This window comes from Chrysemys picta, unplaced genomic scaffold, assembly GCF_011386835.1.
Source record: "Chrysemys picta bellii isolate R12L10 unplaced genomic scaffold, ASM1138683v2 scaf44, whole genome shotgun sequence".
NCBI lineage: Eukaryota > Metazoa > Chordata > Testudines > Emydidae > Chrysemys > Chrysemys picta.
This window is the reverse complement of record NW_027052751.1, coordinates 171,536-196,888: the sequence shown is the minus strand read 5'-3', so window position 1 is coordinate 196,888 and position 25,353 is coordinate 171,536. Positions and strand designations below refer to the sequence as shown.

Here is a 25,353-nt window from a genome sequence, read left to right as displayed (position 1 = left end):
TAATTAGCTGAACATGAATTCCTAGTGTGACACTGTGTAATGCAATCCTTGGATGCATAAATAGGGGAATCTTGATTAGGAGTAGAGAGGTCAACCTCTTATCATGATGTTTATGCTCATTATGTTCAAATTCCAAACATGGAAATGATTCATTATCTATGCTACTTGACACCGATCTAGGGAATCTCTGCCATTTACTCCATTGGAGGGATTACCCATAGTTTATTTCTCCATTCCACTAATGTTGGTGGAGCTCTCCTCCAAACATGAGCTATCACAGATCTGGCTACTAGTAATAATTGAGTTATCAATGAGTCCTTCCCTGGATCAGTAACCAACTTTAGACTGTAACTATGGGTTCCATAAGTGACCTAACTTTAATAATCTTGAAAAATATATTGATTTTTCTCCAAAATATTGGCTTCTTACTGTCCTAATATCTTAGGGCATTCCCAGCATGTCCTAATATCTTAGGGCATTCCCAGCATAAATGCAGGAAGGCAGCTATATCTCAGATATAGATGTGTTTTTAGCCTTCCTCCACAGGTTTTCCCATTGTTTCAAGTGATATGTGGTTTTAGATTCTTTCCCCCATTTTCCCATAAAAGTGCTCTTGTCTTCTAGATACATGGGTAATAATTCATTGAATGGGGGACGGGGTCGCACATTTCATGACTTCTCTACACCTACCTCATTGCATACACCAGGGGCTCCTTGCATGCCTTCATTTCCTCACTAGCTCCTTATTTGCCAACCTCCCATTCCCCTCAATTTCAGTGACTCGCTCCAATTCCCCCAATCCTCCTCCAACAGGTGATTTTTCCCCGCCATCCTCCTTCCCCCCCATTCTTGGGTCCCCCTTTTTCTCCTCCATTTCAACAATGTTCACAACCCCATTCCCACCTTTCCCCCACATTCCCCTTTAACACTCCTAGTTATTTGTCTTCTTTCTGTCTTGGTAGCAAGTCATGCAGGGTGTCAGGATGTTAAACTATAGTGGGAAGATGGGCAGAAATGAGATGGAGTATTGTCATGATGAAAGGCTTTAATGGCGCCATGTATGATCTATTGAGAATTGCAGAGGTGGTTGTCGCTATGGATGTGCTAATCATGATGGCTGGAACTCTCTGTGTCCCACATTTTCCCCCTTTTGGTTTTCTGATTTCCCCCAAAATTAACAGGGCTCTGGCCACTGATGCCTAAAGCATTCCCTGATGTTTTGGAATTGGTTAGATCATAGAATATCAGGGCTAGAAGGGACCTCAGAAGGTCATCTAGTCCAACCCCCTACTCAAAGCGAGACCAATCCCCAGACAGATTTTTGCTACAGATCCCTAAATGGCCCCCTCAAGGATTGAGCTCACAATACTTGGTTTAGCAGGTCAATGCTCAAACCACTGAGCTATCCCTCCCCCTGATAATGCCTATTGCACCTGGGGTTCCCAGGCGGGTCCCCATCCAAGTACTAGCCAGGCCCAGGACGGTTTACCTTCCGAGATCGGATGGGATCTAGTATCCAAAAGTTATTGCATTACAGACAGACAGAGAAATGCTGTTGAGTGTGAGACCTTCAAAAACTTAGCCAACCATGGGGAAATAAGTCTCTTTGAGGTGTTCTTTCCCTCAATTAATGGATCTGTCATCATTAACATTCTGCTAAAACTTGGGCTTCCTGCACTGGATTATGTAGGAATCCATGGCAACTTCCATGCCTATGAAGTCAAAAGACTTGGCTTGTGCTGGGCAAAATGTCAAGCAATTCCAAATGAAGGGATATTTGCTGGAATTGACCTGCCCCCAACTCAATGGAGCAGAATTCTTCTCTATTCTATAATAAACTAGAACAGATGGTTCTATAATATTCTATTCTAAACTAGTACTGGTGAGTCTACTCTATTCTATTGTTGTACAGGTGGGTTTATTCTATTGTATTCTAGGCCTAAAGGTAAGATTTTTAAAGGTATTTAGGGGGCTAGTGCCATTTTCAAAAGAATCAAGCTGCCCTAACCCCTTTGTAATCAATGGGTTTTAGTCACGCAGGGCTTTTGAAAATCTTACTAGGTGCATAAACGTCTTCAAAAATCTGCCCCTAATTCACTGACATTCCCTGCTGCTGCCTACGCACATCCAGGTGTCAGCTCAGTGCACTGCTCTCTGCAATTGGGTGGACAGCTCAACCTACACACGCAACAAAGTGTACAGACTCCTGGTAGCTATCCCATCACTGTTACTCCTGACCTGGCTGGCAAAATCATGGAGAAAATCATTCTAATGGAGATGCTTATCCCAGGTCCCTCACTGACACCATACCTTTCCATCTTCCTGTTGAGGTGGAATGTAGAAATTTGTGGACTCTGATTATACATTGGCTGTGGAGTGTAAAATGAGACCGAATTTGAACTTTGACCTTTAAGCCAGAGCTCACCAAAAGAATATCAGAATATTCAGCTATGCTCTTGGCTCAAATATGTTAAAGTGAATGTGAGTGACTTGGCACGACCGTGCCTGCTTGTTCCAACCACTACACATTACTCCCCTCCTAGAACTGCATAAGCCCAACAAGTCCTGACTCCTATGTCCAGCGATAACCACTTGATCGGATTGATCTCTCAGTGCCAGGAAGAGCACCCAGGAGTCCTGGGATTTTCAATGTTTCTGAGGCTAGACAAATACCCAGTTCATCCTCTGTGTCCTGGATATCCCCCCTTGTGTCAGCCCCAGTCAACGCTGCAAACTTTCCCATCCTGTTGAGTTTGGGTGGCTAAAAACAAACATGAACCAAATGAAACATGCTGTGAACTTGTTAATGATTCCCCTTATGACGGGATCCCCAAAACTCTGGGGAACCAACTTTTCATTTCTGGAACTAAGGCCAGTTCACCTGCCAGTCAGGAGGGCAATGAACATCTCTAAGATGTGACTTCCCCAGGCCATCCTCAATCATTAAGAGGCAGCCAGGTCTGAGATCACAGGCACAGCAGTTGTGTGAGGTAATGACTCTTATTGCACAAAATCTGCAACATGCTATTAGCAATAAGCATTGTAATTGCAGGGGGAGGAAGTGGGTGGGCGGATTTTGGATATAGGCTTTTATTTTTATAGGAGCTAAGGTGAGTGAGGAGGAGAACAGCAAACACACATTTCCCCTGTCTGTGCCTCAGTTTCCCAATTCTAAAACAGGGATAATTAAAGTGACCTCCTTTGTAAAGTATTTTGAGATCTACATATGAAAAACACTAAAAAGAGGTAAAATTATTAAAATTGAAACATATTATTTGTTTCCCAAAAAAGAAATCAAAATGACAATTCCATGCAGAATTTGAAATTTGAAAAAAAAAGTTTAAAATTAGGAAATATCAGGGAAATACAATTTCTTTGCTTATTAAACCACATTTTGTTTTTTCCAAAAAAACAAATATTTCATTGACATGCTTTTTTGGGACTATCTAGTGAGGATCTAGCTGGGACCTTCCTCCCATTTAGTATCTGAGACTCCCATGAGGAAGCGCTTTCCTTGTGATCCACAATCTTCCCTACACTGAACCTCTAGGACCCATAAGGAATCTGTGGACCGTCAGAGGTGTACCCCATCAGGGCTGCAGGAAGATGAGTGGAGACAGTGGTTAGCAGAGGGCTTGTCTCAATGTGTAGACTGCTCCTCTTTCCCAAGGACCCCAGGACTGGAGATGACCACTGGTGGAGCTCACAATTTCTGCTGAAACCGGGTGACTCACAACTGGGGCTGAGGAGAGTTTAGTAAACAAAGGGAATTCCCAAGCAAGTGTTTTTTGTTCAGGTGGAGTTAATATTAATTTAATATCAGTAATGCAGGGGATTACATCATAATCATTATCATCATTGTTCCTTCTGCAGGCACATTTTGCAATTAATAAATGGAGAAGAATCTCACCACCCCAGTAACGGAGTTTGTTCTCTTGGGCCTCACTAAGAATCCTGAGCTGCAGCAATTCCTCTTTGTGGTTTTCTTCATCATCTACGTGAACACCTGTCTGGGAAACTTCACCATTATCACCACCATGATCACCGACCACCAGCTGCACACTCCCATGTACTTCCTGCTGGCCAACTTGGCTTTCTTGGATGTCAGTGAATCATCAGTAAATGCCCCAAAATTGCTCATAGGTCTCCTCACCCCTAGTAAAACCATCTCATTGAATGAGTGCATCCTCCAGATGTTCTTCTTCCACTTAATTGGGGAAACTATGGGGTTTTGTCTTTTGGCAATGGTGATCGATCGGTACGTGGCCATCTATAAACCACTGAGATAATTGACTATCATGAACCGGTGTGTGTGTGTGTGGTGTTAGTGCTAAATGCATGGCTGGGTGGATTGGCTCACTCTGCTGTTCAGCTTGGACTGCTCCTCCAGTTACTGTTCTGTGGTCCAAATGTCCTAGAAAATTTCTACTGTGATATCCCACAAGTCATCAAACTGGCCTGCACTGACATCCACTTGGTTGAACTGCAGATGGTCTTCAATGCTGGAGTGTTGCTCAAAATAGTATTCATCATTCTGCTGATTTCCTACACTGTCATCTTAGTCAAGATCAGGACACATGTCATGGAAGGGAAGCGCAAGGCTCTGTCCACCTGTGGAACCCAGATGACAGTGGTATGTTTACAATTCATACCTAGCATCTTCATCTATGCTCGGCCCTTCAAAAGCAGTTCACGCTGGACAAGGTGATATCCGTCATTTACACTGTAATCACCCTAAATGCTGAACTTGATGATCTACATGCTGAGAAACGCCAAGATGAAGAATGCCATCAGGAGATTAATGAGGAGAATGCTCTCCTCGGGGAGGGAAAAAGAGACATAATTTATCTTCCAATGTACATTTGTGTTAAAAATCTAATTTTCTGCACTGAATCAGACAGCAGATATATGTGGCACACGAAATGTGTGTGTAGTCAAAAGAGATCAAATACTGCACAGACATGAGAATCTGTGCTCATAAACACATTATAGGGCAAGAACCTCCATGTAAGTAAAAAATGCAGTCCGTGTAAATAAGACATAGCTCCATGAAGGTAAATGGGTCAGTTCCCCAGCAGGAGGAAATGGGAGCATCTTCCTTATTGGCTTCCACCAGTTGGGGTTTTGACACTGAGAATTGCTGGCTGAAATTCCTCTAAGAATGATTTCAATTAATGAGGAACTCATGAAAATCAATAGCTTCTCCGAAAAAAGATCTGTTCAGTAAATTGTGTATCAGAACTAATGTACTGATTGTGGTGAGGAAATTACTATAGAATGTTCCAACAGGTGAATATGAACAATCTTTTGCTTTATGGCTTATTCTTTTCTCCCTTTTACATACATACACTTATCCGCACTTATCATGTGGCTTCATATCAGAGTGGTTTAATAACACTGAGATATTATTATAAGAATTAATTGGTTTTAATTTTGTTATATAATATTTCTATTTCTGTCTATGACTTCACAGGTTAAACTAAATTCATCTTTAGTGGCCTTTTCTGCTAATCATGATATAAAAGTGCAGTTACAAATAGAGGAGGTAAACATTTTTTTTCTTGGATTTGTTGTAGTGTCCTTTTCACTGGCAATCTATAAATAACATTACAAAATGCTTTCATATGTTTTCCAGATTTTTACTTTCAAGGAAAAAAACAAGCTTCTTTCCTAAATATATTTAGTTTTTGAATTTTTCTACATTTCCTCCTTTTTTCAAAGAAAGAAAGAAAGAAAGAAGCAGTTGTGAGATTTTACAATACGAGGAAAACAAATAAAAATATTTGAATAACTTTTCAAAGAAATGTTGCCTTTTTTCTTTCCCAAGCAGTTCTATATTTTCAAAGTTGATGTACTAAAGAGAAAGTTGTATAGTGAAAAATAAAAGGGGCTCTCTTTCCTGATAAGATGTACCCTCCATGTGTATCAAAATTGGATTTTCAGATCCAAGATGAATTATGACTATTTATACTCCTGTAATATCTCCTAACCAATGTGGCTCTAAGAGAATAGCTAGAAGCTACTTCTGGCAGTAACATCTTTAAAAAACACTGTTAATGAATTTAAAATCAATTGCACCTGTATATAATAAATGAAGACAACAGGAATGTGAAAAAAAAAATAAAGGAATGGTTTTCAGCAGAGTTGAGTGGGGGCAGAAAATGAAGAAGACGGGGCTACACAGGAGTCACTGAGGGAGGGTGTGAAGGGGAAAAAAACATTTTCAAATATGTTGAAAACATTATGTATCCTAAATATTTCTTTACTGGCATGAGGATTTTAAAATAAGGTGGCTTTTTACTGAAATTAGAAAATAAAGTGAAAATATTCTAATACATTTTTGAGAATTTTTGGAGCATAAAAATAAAAAGCATAAAATCAAAATATAATTAATTTCCTCTTTGGGTTTTCTATTCTTCTCCCTTTTCTCTTCCTCTCTTTCATTTCTCGTTAGAAAAAGGGGAGAAAGTAAAAAAAAGATTAAAAGGGAACAGTAGTAAAAAATCCAACAAAAGAAAACAAAACTGAAAAATCAAAACCTAATCATTTTAGTCAAATATTTGAAATGAAAAAGTTATTGAAAATTTTTGTGAAATATTTTGTCTATAACTAGGTTCAAAAGAATTAGATAAATTCATAGAGGATAGGTCCATCAATGGCTATTAGCCAAGATGGCCAGGGATGCAACCTCATGCTCTGGGTGTCTCTAAGCTGCTGACTGCCAGATGCTGGGATTGGATGACAGGGAATGGAACACTTGGTAATTGCCCTGTCCTGTTCATTTCCTTTGGGGCATCTGGCATTCGCCACTGTTGAAGGACAGGATCTTGGGCTTGATGGACCATTGGTCTGACCCAGTATGGCTGATCTTATATTTATAACTTTTAAGGATTTAAATTGTTGTTTGACTGTGAAAATTAATTAAGCAAAGAAAGGCCTCTTCTTATTCAACCGATCTGTGACCCAGGTTTATCAGTGACTTTCAGTGGGACTTGTGCTCCTAAAATCTTAGAAGCATAGAATCACAGAATATCAGGGTTGGAAGGGACCTCAGGATATCATCTAGTCCAACCCCCTGCTCAAAGCAGGACCAATTCCCAACTAAATCATCCCAACAAGGGCTTTGTCAAGCCTGACCTTAAAAACCTCTGAGCAAGGAGAGTCCACCATCTCCCTAGGTAACCCATTCCAGTGCTTCATCCTTCTCCTAGTGAAAAAGTTTTTCCTAATATCCAACCTAAACATCCCCCACTGCAACTTGAGACCATTACTCCTTCTGTCATCTGCTACCTCTGAGAACAGTCTAGATCCATCTTCTTTTGAACCCCCTTTCAGGTAGTTGAAAGCAGCTATCAAATCCCCCCCATCATTCTTCTCTTCTGAATACTAAACAATCCTAGTTCCCTCAGCCTCTCCTCATAAGTCATGTGCTCCAGCCCCCTAATCATTTTTGTTGCCCTCCGCTGGACTCTTTCCAATTTTTTGACATCCTTCTTGTAGTGTGGGGCCCAAAACTGGACACAGTACTCCAGATGAGGTGTCACCAATGACGAATAGAGGGGAATGATCACGTCCCTCGATCTGCTGGCAATGCTCGTACTTATACAGCCCAAAATGCCCTTCGCCTTCTTGGCAACAAGGGCACACTGTTGACTCATATCCAGCTTCTCATCTACTGTAACCCCTAGGTCCTTTTCTGCAGAACTGCTGCCTCGCCATTTGGTCCCTAATCTGTAGCAGTGCATGGGATTCTTCCGTCTTAAGTGCAGGACTCTGCACTTGTCCTTGTTGAACCTCATCAGATTTCTTTTGGCCCAATCCTCTAATTTTTCTAGGTCCTTCTGTGTCCTATCTGTACCTTCCAGCATATCTACCACTCCTCCCAGTTTAGTGTTGTCTGCAAACTTGCTGAGGGTGCAATCCACACCATCCTCCAGATCATTAATGAAGATATTGAACAAAACCAGCCCCAGGACCGACCCTTGGGGCACTTCGCTTGATATCGGCTGCCAACTAGACATGGAGCCATTGATCACTACCCATTGAGCCTGTTAAGTGCTTTTGAAATTCCATGTTTATCTGCTGTAGTGATGGAGACCATATAGTTAGCACCTACATAGATAATTAGATGGAGAAACTTGGAGAACAGCATAGCTGGTGTAAAGCCCAAGACTTCAACCAATTTAGATTCTGTTGGGAAATATGGTAGGCAATTCTAAAGTGAAGGGAGCTTTACTGGAATTGGCCCACCCACAACCTTACAGATTAGAAATCTTTTCTATTCTATCCTATTCCATTCAAAACTAGTACATGTATGTCTATTCTGTTCTATTATAAACTAGTAGAGATGGTTCTATTCTATTATATTCAAAGCACAAATAAGGATGTTATCAGAAATGATACTGATCTATTCAGTAAAATTAGGAAATAGAATATTCCAATTGAGATGATTATACCAGGTCCCACACAATAAATTACCATGTTTCTTTTGAGCTGGAATGTTGAAATTTGGGAACCCCGATTGGCTGCTGAGTCCAAAATGAGACCAAATTTGAATTTGACTGTTCAGTCAGAGGTCATTGAAAGGTCATCAGTATTTTCATCTCCCCCTTGTTCTCACCACTGCATCCAACTCACTTTCTGGAACTGGCCTAAACCCCAGAAATCCTGACTAATTTTCTACAGATCTAAGCCTTTGATCAGATTTATATCTCACAGCCAGGAAGAGAACCCAGGAGTCATGGGATTTACATTACTGCAGGGTATAAACAGTAGGTGGGCAGCTTTTCTAATATTGGCTTGGGTTCTTAGAGGAGTCTAAGGGGAGGAAAATCTCTTATTCCATTTTTTAACAGAAAATTTGAACTAGACATTTCATTTCTTACATTTTCAAGTGTAAGAAAAGTAAGAGAAAGTGTTTTCCCACTCCCTGCCACATACCATTTTCTCAGATATTTTTATTTTCCTCTCATTTTTACCTTTGGAGAAAATGAGTTAAAGGAAAAAAGAGGGAGAAAACTGGGTCATGAGGAGATTGAAAGTGGCATAGCCACGCAGACAGTTCACTGGTGTGGAACTCAGAAAAGCTATCTTCTAGTCCTGGCTCTGCAATTTGTCTGCCAGTTAATTGGACAACTCACTTCCCTCTTTCTCCTTCAGTTTCCCCATCTGTAAAACTAGGATAATGATAGTGTCCTCTCCTGTAATGTGCTTTGAGATCTATTGAGGAAAAGCACTATAAAGAGGTAAGTATTATTAAAATTGAAAAAGATTTCTTGTTGCTTCTCAGAAAAAGGAAACACAGTGAAAATTTCAGTTAGAATTTGATATTTGGAAAAAAAAAAGGTTAAAATTGAAATGAAAACTTGGATTTGAATAGCAGTGAAATCCAAACTTTCATTTTCTTTGCTTTAGAAAATAAACCGTTTTTTTAAAAACAAAAACAAAACAAATATTTCATTGGTGTATTTTGTTTTAAAAAATGAGTCTTTTGATCAGCTCTAGAAATTTTCAAAAATGCTACTGGGAGTTCAGCATCCATAATTCAAGGCAGCTTTGAATATTTCACCCTAGATGCGTACCTGGAAACCTTTATGTATTTTCCAATGCTGATGTTTAAAGTTCAGCACCAGAACCTATTGGCACCGAAATATAGCAATTTGATTTTTCAGAGATATTGAGCACATGCTATTCCTGCTGAAGTCAATCAGACTAAATTCCTTCTCTTTTTGTAGCCCCGAGAAGATGCCAAAGGGGTCAAAGACCATCATTGTGTTAAAGTGGGTTACAGGTGTCAAGGCCATGAACTGGGCATCTGAATCCCCAAAATTGGTGGTTCTTAAATTTTCCATTCCATCTCCCCTCCATCTAGTGAGAATCTAGCTGGGACCTCCCTTCCATGTAGCATCTCTGACCTCTGTGTTGAGAACCCTTGGACTCTGAGAATCTCCACCTAAGCATGCTCTCTCCACATCCACATTCTTCCCAACCCTGAACTTCTAGGTCCCCATCAGGAATCTGTGGCCCATGGGAGGTCTTCACCATCAGGGCTGCAGGAAGGTTAATGGAGACAATGGTTGGCTGAGGTCTTGTTTGGGTGAGTAGTCCACTCCCTTTCGCTCCCAAGGACCTCAGAACTGGAGACAATCACTGGTGGAGCTCGTACGTTTTGCTGAAGAAGAGTTATGCACTATTGGGCCTGAAGACACCGTGTGGAATTTAGCAAATAAAGGTAATTGCCAAACACGTATTGTTTAAAGGTGGAGTTTCATATTAATTTAATAACAGTAATGCACTGGGATTACAACATAATTATTATCATCACTCTTCCCTCTGCAGGCACATTTTGAAGCTAATCAATGGAGAAGATCCTCACCATCCCAATGACAGAATTTGTTCTCTGGGGCCTCACCCAGAGTCCTGAGCTGCAGCGATTACTCTTTATGTTTTTTTTCATATTTTATGTGAGCGCCTGGCTGGGAAATTTCACCATCATCACAATCGTGATCACCGACCACTAGCTCCACACCCCATGTACTTCCTACAGGACAACTTGGCTTTCCTGGATGTCAATCATCAGTAAATACTCCAAAACTGTTGTCAGGTCTCCTCTCCAAGCATAAAACCATCTCATTCAAAGAGTGCATCCTCCAGATATTCTTCCTCCACTTCATCGCTGGTGCTATGTCATTATGCCTTGTGAGCATAGCGCTTAATCGGTACATGGCCATCTATAAACCACTGAGGAACATGACTATCATGAATGAGGGTGTGCACATGTTAGTGTTAGGCACATGGCTGGGTTGATTGGCTTACTCTGCTATTCAATTTGGACTGCTCCTCCAGTTACTGTTCTGTGGGCCAAATGTCCTGGACAATTTCTACTGTGATGTCCCACAGGTCATCAAACTGGCCTGCGCTGACACTCACTTGATAGAACTGCAGATGGTCTTCAGTAGTGGGTTAGGGGTTATAATAATATTCATCATTCTGCTTATTTCCTACACTGTCATCTTAGTCAAGATCAGGACACACGTCGCAGACGGGAAGCACAAGACTCTGTCCACCTGCAGGACCCAGATAATCGTGGTGTGTTTACAAGCCATACCCAGAGTCTTCATCTACACACAACCCTTGAAGCAGTTCACCCTGGACAAGGTGATATAAGTCATTTACACTGTAATTATCCCAGTGGTGAACCCAATGATCTACATGCTAAGATGTCAGGGAGGGACACAGAGACATAATTTATCTTCCAGTGTACATTTGTGTTATAAATCTGATCTTAGTGATGCATCAGAGAGCAGGTGTTTAAGGCATGTGAAATGGGCGTGTAGTCAAAAGAGATCAAATACTGCACGCTCATGAGAATCTGTGCTCACAAATGGTCTGAGTACCAGAACCGCCATCTAAATTAAAAATAGCAGTCGGTGTAAATAAGACATGGTTCCATGCAGATAAATGGGCCAGATCCCCAGATGGAGGAAATGGGAGCATCTTCCTAATTGGCTTCCACCAGCTGGGGCTTTGACACTGAGAATTGCTGGCTGAAATTCTAAGAATTATTTCAACTGAAGAGGAATCCATAAAAATCAATATCTTCTCTGAAAAAAACCCGTTGAATAAATTATGGATCATCACCAGTGTACTGATTGTGAAGATATTATTATACAATGTTCCAGTAGGTGGATAAGTACATTCTTTTGCTTTATGGCTTGCTCTTTTCTCCATTATACATATATGCCATTAGGTGCATTTACAATATTACTTCTCATCTGAATGGCTTAATAACATTGAGACCTTACTTTCACAAGGAATTGGTTTTAATTTTTTTACACGATATTTCTATTTCTATCGCTAACTTCACAGGTTAAACTAAACTTGTCTTTGGTTACCTTTTCTGCTAATCCTGATAAAAAATACAAATATAGAGGTTGCAAAGATTTTTTTGCTTTTGTTTTTTCAAAACTGGCTTTTTTATTGATAATAGATCAATAACATTTTAAAAAAATCCCTTAGCACATTTCCCAGATCTTTAATTTCAAGAAAAATAAAAGAACAAATAACTTTCCTAAATATATTTAGATTTTGTTTTTTTTACCATTTACTCCTTTTCTCTCCCTAAGAAAGAAAGAAAGAAAGGAATTTAGATAAAAAAGGAAAGATTTATGACATTTACAAGAGAAAAAATAAATTCTTTTCAAAAATTTCAAAAAAAAAAAATTGGGTAAATTTTCAAAGAATATTGTGATTCTTTTTTCTTTCCCAACAAGTTCTATATTTTCAAAATTTAAGAACTAATGAGGGTGTTCTACACTGAAAAATATTTAGGTAAAAATGGGTATTTCTTCCTGAACAGATTTACACTCCCTATGTATCAGAATTCGGTTTTCAGATCCAAAAATGAATTATAACTATCTATAGTCCTGTAAGCAGTGCTTAATTTGTGCCAGGGCTTGCCAGGGCTGAGCCCTGGCACTCTATGCTTGTCAGTTCATAGCCCCGACACCTCTGGGATTGCTGTATCAGTTATGAATGTAAAAAAATGGCTTGAGCCCTGGCACCTAATTGCCAGAACACCAGCACCTCTTTCATTACAAATTAAGCACTGCCTGTAAGATCTCCTGAACCAACACTGCTCTGAGAGAATAGTGACAAGCTAGTTCTGACAGTAATATCTTTTAAAAAAGTCAATGAATTTCAAATGAGTTACATCTATATATAATGAATGAAGTCAATGAGAATATATAGAAAAAAATAAAGGAATGGTATTCAACAGAGGTGAGTGGGGACAGAGAGTGATGAGGGCGGGGCTGCACTGGCGTCCATGAGAGCAGGATATGATGGGTACAGGGTTGCACAGGGGTCACTGAAGGCTGAGTCTGAAAAGGACATGGTTGTACAGGGCTCACTGAAGGGAGAGGTTGAAGGATAAGAGGATGCCCAGTGTTTAAGTTGGGCAGAGTGCTGTAAGGAAGCCTCACTCTTTTTCCCTCGCCCAGTGACTATCCACTGTCATTATGAATGACTGTGAATTGCCAATATGAATGGCAATATATAGTCTTTGGCCTGGGTGATAGTGAGTATTGCTCTACCACTTGGTTGGTGATGTGGTCACCTGAGATGGGGGAGACACAAGGTCATATTCCTGCTCTATTGGCTGTTTAATTATTTATAAAAAAAAAATTGAACAGCTTCAATAGGCAAGGCTGAGAAGAACTCAACCCAGACTATCCCATAGCCCAGTGTCAGGGTTGTTTTCCTGTAATGGGGGAGACCCTCATTCAATTCCTTTATCCTCATTAGATGAGGGTTGAGGGGGAATGAACCCAGGTTTCTTACATTTTTGATGAATGCCATGACCACTGGGTAAGGCTTATGAGGGTGCACCCTACCACTACCACCATGCTGTTTGCCTTCTGTGGTTTTGGAAATATTTTATTTGCTTTTGGCAAAATGCCTGAAAGTCTAAACAAAATTTCTCAGGTTGATACAGAATGAAATACTTTGCTTTGGCATTGCCAATGTGTCAGTTTGTTTTGAGGTCAAAACTTCTTGGACTTTTCAATCACCAAAAATGTTTTTTAAAAATGTTATTTTCTGTTTGATCTGAAACTGAAAATTAATTTCAAATGTTTAAACAGCCAGTGAACCAAAAAAGTCCGTTATTCATCCAACTCTACCCGTAATGACTTGGCATGGCAACAGGTTTGATTTCCATTCTATTCTATTCTATTCTATTCTATTCTACTCTAAGCACTAAAAAGGATCCCATCACTGTTGTTACTGAAGTGCCTGATAAAATTAGGTAGAGGGATGTTCTAATTGACAACTTTATACCTCGTTAACACAATAAGTCCCCAGGTGCCTGCTGAGCCTCATTATTGACATTTCAGGTCTCTGACTGTATATTGGCTGCTGAGTCCAAAAGCAGACCAACTTTGGACTTTGATCTTTTTGAATCATATCTCACCAAATGTTACCAGTCCTTCAGTAAAGCTCTTGGACAATATATGTCAAACGGGCCCATGAGGGATCCAGAAATACAATTACTCCCTGCTCTAATCGTTGAGATCACTCCCCATCTAGAATTGACATGGAACTGAGAAGCCCTGAATTTTTTCTCTCCCGCTCTAACTCCTTGTTTAGCTCTATCCTTCTCAGATAGAACAGGAACAAAACTCAGCAGTCATGGGATTTCCTCAGCTTCGGAGGCCAGTCAAATATCCAGTTCTTCCACTGTGTCCCAAATAGCTTCTCAGCACAGGAAGGAATTTTCAAAGCCTCTAATGTTTGCATGGTTAGAATAAACACATAAAGAGACTGAAGAATGCCATGAAGTTTTTAATGACTCCTCTTGTGAATGAATCCCCAAATCTCCAAAGGAGCAACTGTCTTGATTGTGCCTACCAAAGCTCAAGGGTATTTCAGACACTCTTTGCTCCTAGTATCAGCCTTAGTAGGGGTAAATAAGCATATAAGGGGAAGATTTCTGGGGCTATGTCCTCCTTGGAATCAGGTCTTCTTCCCCTGCTGGTCAGGACCTCAATCATCAGCTCTGAGGTTTGACTTCCCAGGCCATCCTCGATCGTTTGGAGGCAGCTGGCTCTGAGATCACAGACACGGCAGGTCATGTAAGGTATTGACTCTTGATTCAGAAAACGTGCCATGTGATACTAGGGATAGGTACTGTTATTATAAGGAGGACAGATGCTCAGAGACCCCCACTGATAAAGAAAGAATGACCTGGTTTGGGAGATAACATGTAACACTCACAGAGTTGTCTGAGGTCTTCCTGTGCCTAAATCTCTCAAACTAGGTTTCTCTCATGGCAGGGCTGTAAGCTGCTCAGATCTGAGAGAGATGTCACTGGGACAGTGTGGAGGTGTGAATGACAATGAGAAAGAGCCCAGGGAAGTGTCCTGATATGCAGATAAAACCACAGTGAGATTCCCATTGTGGGCGTCTTGCTTTTATAAAAGCTTACCTTTTTTTAGCTGTCTAATAGCTTTAGTCTGGGATTTCAAAGCTATCAGAATTTCGGTAAGAGCTTGGCACCTCAGTCCCTTAGTCTCCTTGAAAACTCCCAGCCTAAAAGTGCCTGAAATGTTCAAAAACCACGTGTCTAACAGGGATCAAGGTGCAGCCCATGCTAATGCAGTATGCCTCTCTGTTTGATTGGCATGAGCATGGACAGAGATTTATGGGTCTCCTACAGCAGCTGACCTAACAGCTTTGGTCATTTAATTCAGCCAGTAGACGCTCATGCTTTTACATCAAGATATCTTGAGTTCAGTCCTTGGACATGTCCCCTGTAAACCTCCAAACCTTAAAAGCTGCACCAAAGTAGGGAGTCTCTGAGGTCTACAGGATGGTGGTGGACAATGTCTCCCCCCAACAATTTCACTGCCTTCCCCCCAAAGTTATCCACCTCATTGCCATTGTACCTTGAGTGCTTCATGGTCATTAGAGGATTGACCCTCACAGCCCTCCTGCCAAGCAGGGGAGTTGCAGAACTACCCCCCTTTCAGATAGGGAAACCGAGGCACAGAGTTTGTGATTTTCAAAGGACCATGGAGAGGTTAGGAATCCACTTATCAAAGGGAAGATCAAGTGGAATTGGTCACTTAGCTCCCTTATTCTCTTTGGAAAATCCCACACCAGGAGGGGATGTGAGTAATCCATGAGCACAAAGGTTGTCTGTGGCAGGACAGAAATTGAACCTCACTCCTCAGAGCCCAAGGCCAGTGGTTTACCCACAAACCCATCCCCCCACATTGCTCACAGCAATATCTCACTATCATTTAGAGCTGGTTGACATTCTTTTACAGAAACAGATGAATAAATAAGTAAATACATAATTCTGTCAACAAATTTTGGATGGGAAAATCTGTTTTAATAATTTTTTTAAAAAAATCATCTGAATAGTTCAAAGACAAATATTTGTTTCATGAAACCTTGAACCAAAAATTCCAGTCTTTACATTTTCAAGTGGGCAAAAAGTGAAGTAAAGCCATTTTTCTCACCTTCTCACACTTTTTTCTTCCCTCCTTCCCTCCCCCTCATTTTTCCAAATGGCAAACTAAAAATGGGAGAGAAAATGCATGGGAGGATATGGAGAATACAAACACCAAAAAAAGAAAACTAGAATTTGTTTTTTTTTTAAAATGCTGAATCAAAATTAAAATGTCAGTATGAAAGTGATCAAAATAAAATTGGGATTTGAATAGCAATGAAATGAACATTAACATTTTGTCACATTTTAAAAAAATCCCTGTGAAAAAAGTTTGAACCAAAAATATCATATTTTTCCTTTGCAAGATTTTTATGGAAATAATATCTTTTTAAAGCAGCTCTAGAGATTTTCCAAATTTGTAATGGAAAACAGGTGTCCACATCTTCTGGGTGGGATTGAACATCTCAGGCTAAGCGCATACATGGAAATCATTGTGTTCACAATTTTTAAACACTGGTACTTAAAGTTCTGCAGCAGAATCCATAGGCACTGAAACACACCTGCTCACCTCAGAAAAGATCAGTCAGTAAGATGGAATCTCTTTGGTGGATGAGCTGCTGTAAAGGGAAAAAGTTAATATGCTCAGCACCTCTGGTATTGAGGCCATACATTCAGCATCTGAATCCCTTAATTTGGTGGCTCTCAAGTTTTTTCCATTCCAGCTCCCATCCCATCGGGACCTTACTCCCATTTAGCCATATATGTAGGTCAATCTGGTCATAGTGACCTTCTGACACCTGGTTGTGACCCTCAGGCTGAGAACCCCTGGACTCTGAGAATCTTTACCTAAGTGCAACCCTTTGCAACTCCTATCCTTCCCAACACCGAACCTCTAGGCTCCAAGAAGACTCTGTGGACCTTGGGAGCACTGCACCACCAGAGCTGTAGGAAGATGAATGCAGACTGGGGTTAGCTAGTGCTTCTTTGATGGACAAACCACTCCTCTTCACTCCCAAGTATCCCATGCAGATCCCCAAGGGGGGAGCTCTTAGGGTTTGCTGAAGCAGAGTTCCCCTGCAGTGGAGCTGAGGAGATAGTGTTTAATTTAGGAAAATCAGGAACTACCCATACCCAATGTCTTTCTTAAAGTGGAGTTAACATTGATTTAATATCAGTAATTTAAAGGTGGAAAAATATAAAAACATTTTATTAATTATTATCATTATTCAGATTCCAGGTATATTTTAAGGACACGAAATGGAGCAGAAGAACCTAACTGCCACAGTGACAGAATTTGTCCTCTTGGGCCTCACCCAAAGTCCTGAGCTGCAGCGATTCCTCTTCATCATCTTTTCCATAGTCTACCTGACAACCTGGCTGGGAAACTTCATCATCATCATCACCGTGATCTCCAACGACCGACTCCACACCCCGATGTACTTTCTGCTGGCCAACCTAGCTTTCATAGATATTAGTGATTCTACAGTCAGTGTGCCGAAGATGCTGTCGGGTCTCCTCTCCCAGCACAAAACCATCTCATTCAATGAGTGCATCCTCCAGATGTTCTTCTTCCACTTCATTGCTGGTGCTATGGTCTTTTTACTTGTGGTGATGGCTGCCGATAGGTACGTGGCCGTCCATAAACCATTGCGATACTTAACTATCATGAACCGGGGTGTGTGTGTGGGGTTAGTGGCAGGCACATGGATGGGTGGATTGGCTCACTCTACTATTCAGATTGGATTGGTCCTCCAGTTACCGTTCTGTGGGTCAAATGTCCTGGACAATTTCTACTGCGATATCCCACAAGTTGTCAAACTGGCCTGCACCGACACCTACCTGTTTGAGCTGCTGATGGTCTCCCAAAGTGGGGTACTTGCCATAATTATCTTCATCCTCCTGCTCATTTCATACACTGTCATCTTAGTCAAGATAAGGACACACCTCAAGGAAGGGAAGCGCAAGGCTTTCTCCACCTGCGGAACTCAGATCATGGTTTTGTGTTTAATATTCATACCCTTCATCTTCATCTACGCTCGACCCTTCCGGAAATTCCCCATGGACAAGGTGGTCTCTGTCCTTTACACTGTAATCACCCCAATGCTGAATCCAATAATCTATACACTGAGGAACACCGAGATGAAGAAGGCTATCAGGAGACTGATGAGCAGAATGCTCTTCTCAGGGAGGGAAATGAAGACGTAATTTTTTTTTAATGATCACTTTTTAAACATTTTGTTTTTATCAAGTTTCATGAACTTGTTGCACAGTGTTAACAAATCTTATTCAGAATCTGTGTTTGTTCCCTGTATAAGAATGTCACCCATGTACTTTTAGTTCCATCATTAATAGAGTGGAAGTAGTACTTAATTTTTTATGGTAGTATGAGAGGCCAGGGCCCCATTGTGCTGGATACGGTAGAAAATCTCTGTCCCTTAAAGCTTACAATCCAAGGGCTAGACTATTCGCTACCTGAAAACTTTGTTAACACAAAGCTAAAGCTGACTGTCAGTGCCTCTAGTACCTGTCTAGAAAGTCAAACGTCCTTATACTTAAACCTCTGAGAATCAGGAAATACAGCCCCATAACCTTAACTCTGCCCCTGGAGCTGGCAAGAGACACTGGGGATATACTGTAAGCATGGTTCAGTCAGGAGCTGCTCTATAAGAAGCAACTACAAAGAATGACTAAGCAAATGTGCCCTTTTATCTGATGTGGGTTGTCCCACAGATTTCATCTACACTATTATCATTATTGTGCTAGTCCCAAATGGTATGTCTTCACTGTAGCTAAGAGTGAGCCTCTCAGCCCAGATAGACAGACTAGTGTGCTAGAAATAGCTGTGTGGACTTGTGACATCAACAGATGCTCGGGCTAACCACCTGAGCTCAGACCCAGGGGATCTCCTACTAATCTCCTTGCTTCCAGGCTATCTTGTGACTGTGAGTTCCACTGGCCAATTGCCAGTGGATGATGATCTGTGTTTTGTGTTATCATTACAGTATCTCAGTGATGCATTCAAGAGCTAAGGTTTAAATGAAAAGAAACCCAAGCATTTGAAAGTACAGAAAATAACTCAAAAGATCTATTTAGCTCTTTGCAGGATCAGGGCCTTAGATTGTCAGCTCTTCATGGCAGGCCACTGTTTTTTCCCCCCTGTTTGTACAGCTCTTAGCACAATGGGTGCTACTGCAGTACAAATTATAAAGGGAAAAGAATGGACAGACAGACAGATGGGGAGGAAACTAAGAAAGAAAGAAAGAAAGAAAGAAAGAAAGAAAGAGAGAGGGGCTATGTGTCAAAATGTGTTTGTGTGTGAGAGAGAATGAGATGGCATTTTGTGTGCTCTGAAGAGCTACCTCACTCAGACAAGGGCTGTGTCCAACCAGTCTCATGTCCCACCAGTCACCCAACAGCTACTGCATTCTCAGATTTACAGATCTGAATTGAGAATGTACCTAACGTGAATATGTTTCTCACTGTGCACTATTGTGCATTTGTGAATGCACAAAATTGCGTTTATCAGTGAAAAATGTTGTACGAGTGCATTATGTTGTTATGTATTGTAAATGTGCATTATTGAGTGTGTTTCAATGTGCACATTAGTATGGGTATGAGTGTGTTTATCAGAGAACATTAACAATAACTTAAACTCTGATCCCAGTATTAAAGACAAAAACTGCTATGTTCCTGCAGCTCCTGGAGATTTTAGTGAGTTCAAAGTTGGTGTCTACAAGGCATCATTTCCTTATATGCCAAGTCCAGGTCATTTCTGAGATCTTTCAACATTTATATTTGCTGTCTTGATACTATTAAGACAATATTTGCAATAATTATTTGAGCCACATTTTCAAATGCTGCTGTTTTTCTGCATCCTCCAAGGACTCCAGATTTGCACACAAACATTACATATTTTGACTTTTATTTTCAAGAGTCTAAGGCAGTTAGTGCACTAGATGGGAATTCAGAAACTTGGTTCAGGCCAAGGTTCTCAAAGGTATTTAGGCTCCTGTGTCCTCTGGGTCTTGGCTCCTGATTTTGCCACTGACCTTCTTAGTGGCTTTGGGCAATAGCCAATACTTGGTGCTTCACAGCAGGTCAGAAATCATCTTGCCCACTGCTGGACCTGGGATGTAATTTACTTGTATGCCCTGAGGCCAGAATTTTCAGAAGAACTCAGTACCCTGGGTGGTGAGTTGAGCTGTTTGTGAAATTATTTTCATGTTCGTCAATGTTTTTCCTGGAATTTTTTTGAGGTTTCTTTTCAAGAAAAATCTGACAAATTTCAATGACAACTGAATTTTTTAGAGACACTGTCAATGGAATTTGGATTCCTAACTCCCTTTGGCTCAATAAAACCAGTCATAGTGACTGCAGCTGACAGGGACATTGGGAGGCACAAAGGTTGTGTAGCTTGTTTAAACTCACACCGGCAGTGGGAGACCTTAGAGCAGAATCTAGATCTCCTGATTTAAGAGGAGAGTTTCAAAAGAATTAAAGGAAGTTATGTGCCACCACCATTGAATTTCAATGAGTGTTGGGCATCAAGCTCCTTTAGTCTCCTCTGAAATTTCCAGTCTACTTCCGCCTTTGAAGATTGCACAGGGATGAAATAAGCCTCATGATCCACTCTAGTGGGGGAACTATCATAACTCAACTCTAGAGCTGGTCACAAAACCAAGACCTATTAAATGGCTGCAGTGTCTGTGCCAGGAGTGGTCAAAAATGTTCCATTCAAACTGTTTCCAGTGCAAAATTGCAGGGGTGACAAAACAAAGTGCTCACAGAAAGTGCCTACAGTCCTTGAAAATTGTCAAGATTTCATTTGAAAAAAAGATGAAAACATAGAAAATGAACATTTTTGGCTGAAAATCCATTTTCTTAGAATTTAATTTACTTTAATAGTTTGTAAGTATCAGAGGGGTAGCCGTGTTAGTCTGGATCTGTAAAAAGCAACAGAGAGTCCTGTGGCACCTTTAAGACTAACAGATGTATTGGAGCGTAAGCTTTCGTGGGTGAATGCCCACTTCGTCGGATGCATGCATGCAATCCCTCTTCAGGAACAGGGAGAGAAAGGATTTAAACAGGGTTCCCCCACCTTTCCAGAGCATGCATGCATCCGACGAAGTGGGCATTCACCCACGAAAGCTTATGCTCCAATACATCTTTTAGTCTTAAAGGTGCCACAGGACTCTCTGTTGCTTTTTAATAGTTTTTGTCAACTTTCAGATGTAAATGTTCAATTTTTGGAAATTTTGCTTTTTTGACAAAAAGTTAATTTTTTTCTGAAAGGAAAAAAAAAATCCACTTTCCAGCCGGTTCTATTCTAGGCCAATCTTTAACACATTTATCCTCGCGATCCTGCTGCGAGGCAGGGAAGTGTTATTATCCCCATTTAGCAGATGGGGAACTGAGGCACAGAGGCCTAGTTTCACAAAGTCTGGGTTTAGTTTCCTGAGTCACAGTTTTAGGCACCACTGTGATTCACACAACTCCTGCTGAACCCCGTAGACCCCTAAACTCACTCGTCACCTCAAATTTCAGGGTAAATGTTCCCTCAGCATCTAAGTTTATGCCTTTGAGAATGGGCACTGCTGAATCCCCCCAGGCATCTGGATGCCAGTCTCCTAGAGAGATCCACAAATGAGGGAAGATACACACTTCGTCTAACTAATTAAAGAGTCGTTGGCCCAGAGGGGATAGACCAAAGGTCTCCCATCTTGTCACTCTAACCATTAGACTACTATAGAGTCATTCTCTCGCTCTGTCTCCTCCCCAATGTTTTTTTAAGTATTCAATCTGCACCGGAACAGCTTCAACAGGAGTCCCACATCAGAATATCCCATAGCCAGGTGCTTAGAGCACTCTCTGGAAAGGTGGGGGAACCCTGTTTAAATCCTTTCTCCCCCTGTTCCTGAACAGGGATTGAACTTGGGTATCTCACAGGGGAGTGCTCTATGCCCTGGACTAAAAGTTACAAGATGGCCACCACTGCCGTTTCCTGTGCTTCTGACAAACAGGGTTTGAATGGGACCAGATCTGGTAGGTCTCCTTTAAGCATACCTACGAGACTAGGCCCCTCATGCATGCTAGGCGGGTGAATGCCTATCTTTCCTGGTTTGTGGATCACTCTGGGAGACAGGCATCCGAACACCTAGAGGGAGATGGCATTGCTTATGCTCAAAGTCAAAAACTTAGGTACTGAGAGCTGTTATCCTGGCATTGAGAGATGAACAGATCATCTGAAAAGAATAAATAAATTGGGTCAAGGAAAACATTTTGTTTTGATAATTTTCATAGGTTCATTGGAGACATTCATGGACATTTTTATTAATGACCTTCGAACAAAAAGATAGATAGATAGATAGATAGATAGATAGATAGATAGATAGATAGATAGATAGATAGATAGATAGATAGATAGTATTTTCTCTGGTAAGCACACTCTTTCTATGACTTAATCACTTGGATTTTTTGTATTCCCACCGGTGTGATTTTAAGCACAAGTTTCTTGTGCCTCCTCAGGAGATATTAACAAAGTTCAAACAAGTCAACTGTGTTTCAAGTCAAGTTGTGACCTGTCTTACATCAGCTCCCTTGGACATCTCTTTAATTCTTTTGTCACTTTGGCCCTGCCTCTCAAAGGCTGGTGGAACCGTTAGAAGTAGTGCTGTCTCAGTTAGAGGAGACAGTGCAAACCTTGCTTTGTGCTGCTGCTGAGTTAGTTTAGCGAAGATCTGGAGTTTATGTTTGAGGTAGATGAGCCATGTAGCCTACAATAGAACAAACTCCTCTCTGCTGAGTGCCCAGTGTGATCTCTTCATATACTGCTTTTGAGATTTACCATAACACCGTGATAAAACAGGCACCAGTTCCCCAGACACTTGATAGTCTGGTGACTTTACCTGGATTCCAAACAAGGTAAGGTATTGAGGCATTATGTATTTAAAGGTATATTTTCTTATTGATTTCCTGGTTATTCTTTCTTATTCTGTCTATATGCTCTCAATTGTAATCGATTTTAGGTCAATACTCCCACAGATTTCCTTAGTGCCAGGTCTGAATTATACCTTATTTTAGCCTAGCACTGAAAAGCCTTTTTGCCCATTTCTTCAGTTAAATATTGCCAGGCATAGCACTGAAGTCAATGGAAGAACGCACCATAGTAAAGACTATGCCTGAAGGGAAGTGCTTGAAGAACTGGGTCCAAAACTGCTACATGGTTAGCAAGAACTAGTTCTTCCCTTCCACCCACAAAAGTACTTGCTCTGGCTAATAAATAAATAAATAAATAAATAAATAAATAAAGAAAGAAAGAAAGAAAGAAAGAAAGAAAGAAAGAAAGAGCCTGACCCTGGAAACACATAAAGAACATGAGGACAATTATTGATAGAAATAAGCCTATTGATTTCAGTGAGACTGCTACCAGAGAATGACAGAACTGTAGGGCTGGAAGGGACCTCGAGAGATCATCTAGTTGGGCTCCCTTTCCTGAGGCAGAATTAAGTATGCCTAGACAATCCCTGAGAGGTGTTTGAGACAAGTTCTTCACAGGCATAAGTATTTGTTTGCAGCATCAGGATCCTGATACGGACATTGTCAACCAGCAATCTACTCAGTTGATAGATACATAGTTAGATAGATGTGTGTGTATGAGGATAGAGAGATAGATTTTAAAGAGTTGCAGGTGTGGCATATGATTCTAAGTGCTCCTGCCATCTGCTGGGGATTTATGATTTATTTTAAAATGCTTTCTTTCCCTGCTGAAGTGTTAAACTGTAACACAAACGACAGAGACAACTGACCAGTTAAGGGTGGAAACACAGAAAATGACTCTACACAGATAGTTTATGTCTAAAACATGCAGTGATCTCGCTGGATAACCTGGAATAATATTTGCTCTCTAAGCTCTTTTACTAACAGTTATCTCAGGTGATAATTGTGATAATAGCAGGCAAAAGAAATTCCAGAGAGTAGTTTGATTTGTAAGATGTTGCAGTCCCTTGAAGAAAAATCTCTTTAAAAAATCCTATATAATATCCAACAGGGAAAGTCTCTCTCTTTCTCTCTCTCTCTATCTGTAAGTAGAAATAAGGGAGCTCAGAACTGTCACCTGTGGATGAAATGAGGGAAGAGGGGCTGTCATAAATATAAAGGGTAACAACCTTTATGTATGCAGTAAAATAAAATCCCTCCTGGCCAGAGGTAAAGAATCACTTTACCTGTAAGGGGTTAAGAAGCTCAAATAACCTGGTTGGCACCTGACCAAAAGGACCAATAAGGAAAGAAGATACTTTCAAATCTGAGGCAGGGGGAGAGGCTTTATTTGTGCTCTCTTTGTTTGTGCTCTCTCTGGATAGAGAATAAACAAAGAGAGGACAAACAAAGCCTCTCCCCCTGGATAGAGAGAGAGAGAGACCAAGCAGGTAAACCATCTCTTGAAAAGATACCTGAAATGATACATATAAAATTACAGAAATTATAAGTAAAGGCAAGGAAATGCATTTGATTATCTTTTGTTTTAGCTTGTGAATTTTCCCTATGCTAAGAGGGAGTGTTATTCCTGTTTTTTGTAACTTTGAAGCTAAGCCTAGAGGGGAATCCTCTGTGTTTTATATCTTTTTATTTACCCTGTAAAGTTTCCTTCCATCCTGATTTTGCAGATATGATTCTTTTACTTTTTTTTTGTTTTAAATAAAATTATTCTTTTAAGACCCTGATTGATTTTCAGTGTTTAAAAACCCAGGGGTTTGGTTTGTGCTCACTTTGTAACTAATTGGTTAGTATATTATTCTCAAGCCTTCCTAGGAAAGGGGGCGAAGGGGTTTGGGGGAATATTGTGGGGAAACAGGGACTCCAAGTGGCCCTTTTTCCTGAATTTTTGTCTTAATCACTTGGTGGTGGCAGTGCCTTGGGGAAGTTTTAACCTAAGCTGGTAGAAATAAGCTTAGGCGGTCTTTCATGCGGGTCCCCATATCTGTACCCCAGAGTTCAGAGTGGGGAGGGAACCCTGACAGGAGCCCAGAACAACTTAAGAACTGCAGTTGTGGAAGGACTCCATCGTTGAAGGAGCTCTCTGCCACTGTCTATTGGAGAGCAAATGGAATTGACTGGATGAGCCCGTCCTCTTTTGCATTGTATTTACATGACAGTGTGAAGCATTTTGGTTAATGTGTGTTAAATTTTGAGTTTGGGAGTGTGATAAACCCAGGCCAGTTTGGCACAGCAGAGTAGAAGACAGATATACTGGCCACTGGATTAACAATTTTCTCTTCCCTGACTGACCAGAGCAGGGGCTGCTCCAGGCTGATGAGAACACCTGACTTCAATTAACCTGCAAAGAGTCAGGTGAGACCATTAAGCTAATGTGACCACCTGACTCTAATTAAGGCCCCTCT

At 40.8% G+C, this 25,353-nt stretch overlaps 1 protein-coding gene and 1 pseudogene across 1 annotated transcript; both read left to right on the top strand.

Moving 5' to 3' along the window:
* The first annotated feature begins 3,893 nt into the window (after nt 1–3,893).
* On the top strand, nt 3,894–4,843 carry LOC101943435 (olfactory receptor 4D9-like; annotated as a pseudogene).
* Nucleotides 4,844–17,212: 12,369 nt separating this feature from the next.
* Nucleotides 17,213–18,160, top strand: LOC101943719 (olfactory receptor 4D2-like). The gene has a single exon (XM_005286730.1). It carries the CDS (start codon nt 17,213–17,215, stop codon nt 18,158–18,160), a length of 948 nt encoding a protein of 315 aa, XP_005286787.1.
* Nucleotides 18,161–25,353: the final 7,193 nt, after the last annotated feature.

Bases quoted from the DNA above. Each gene is read 5' to 3' on its own strand.
- LOC101943719 (XM_005286730.1), top strand. From the start codon at position 17,213: ATGGAGCAGAAGAACCTAACTGCCACAGTGACAGAATTTGTCCTCTTG.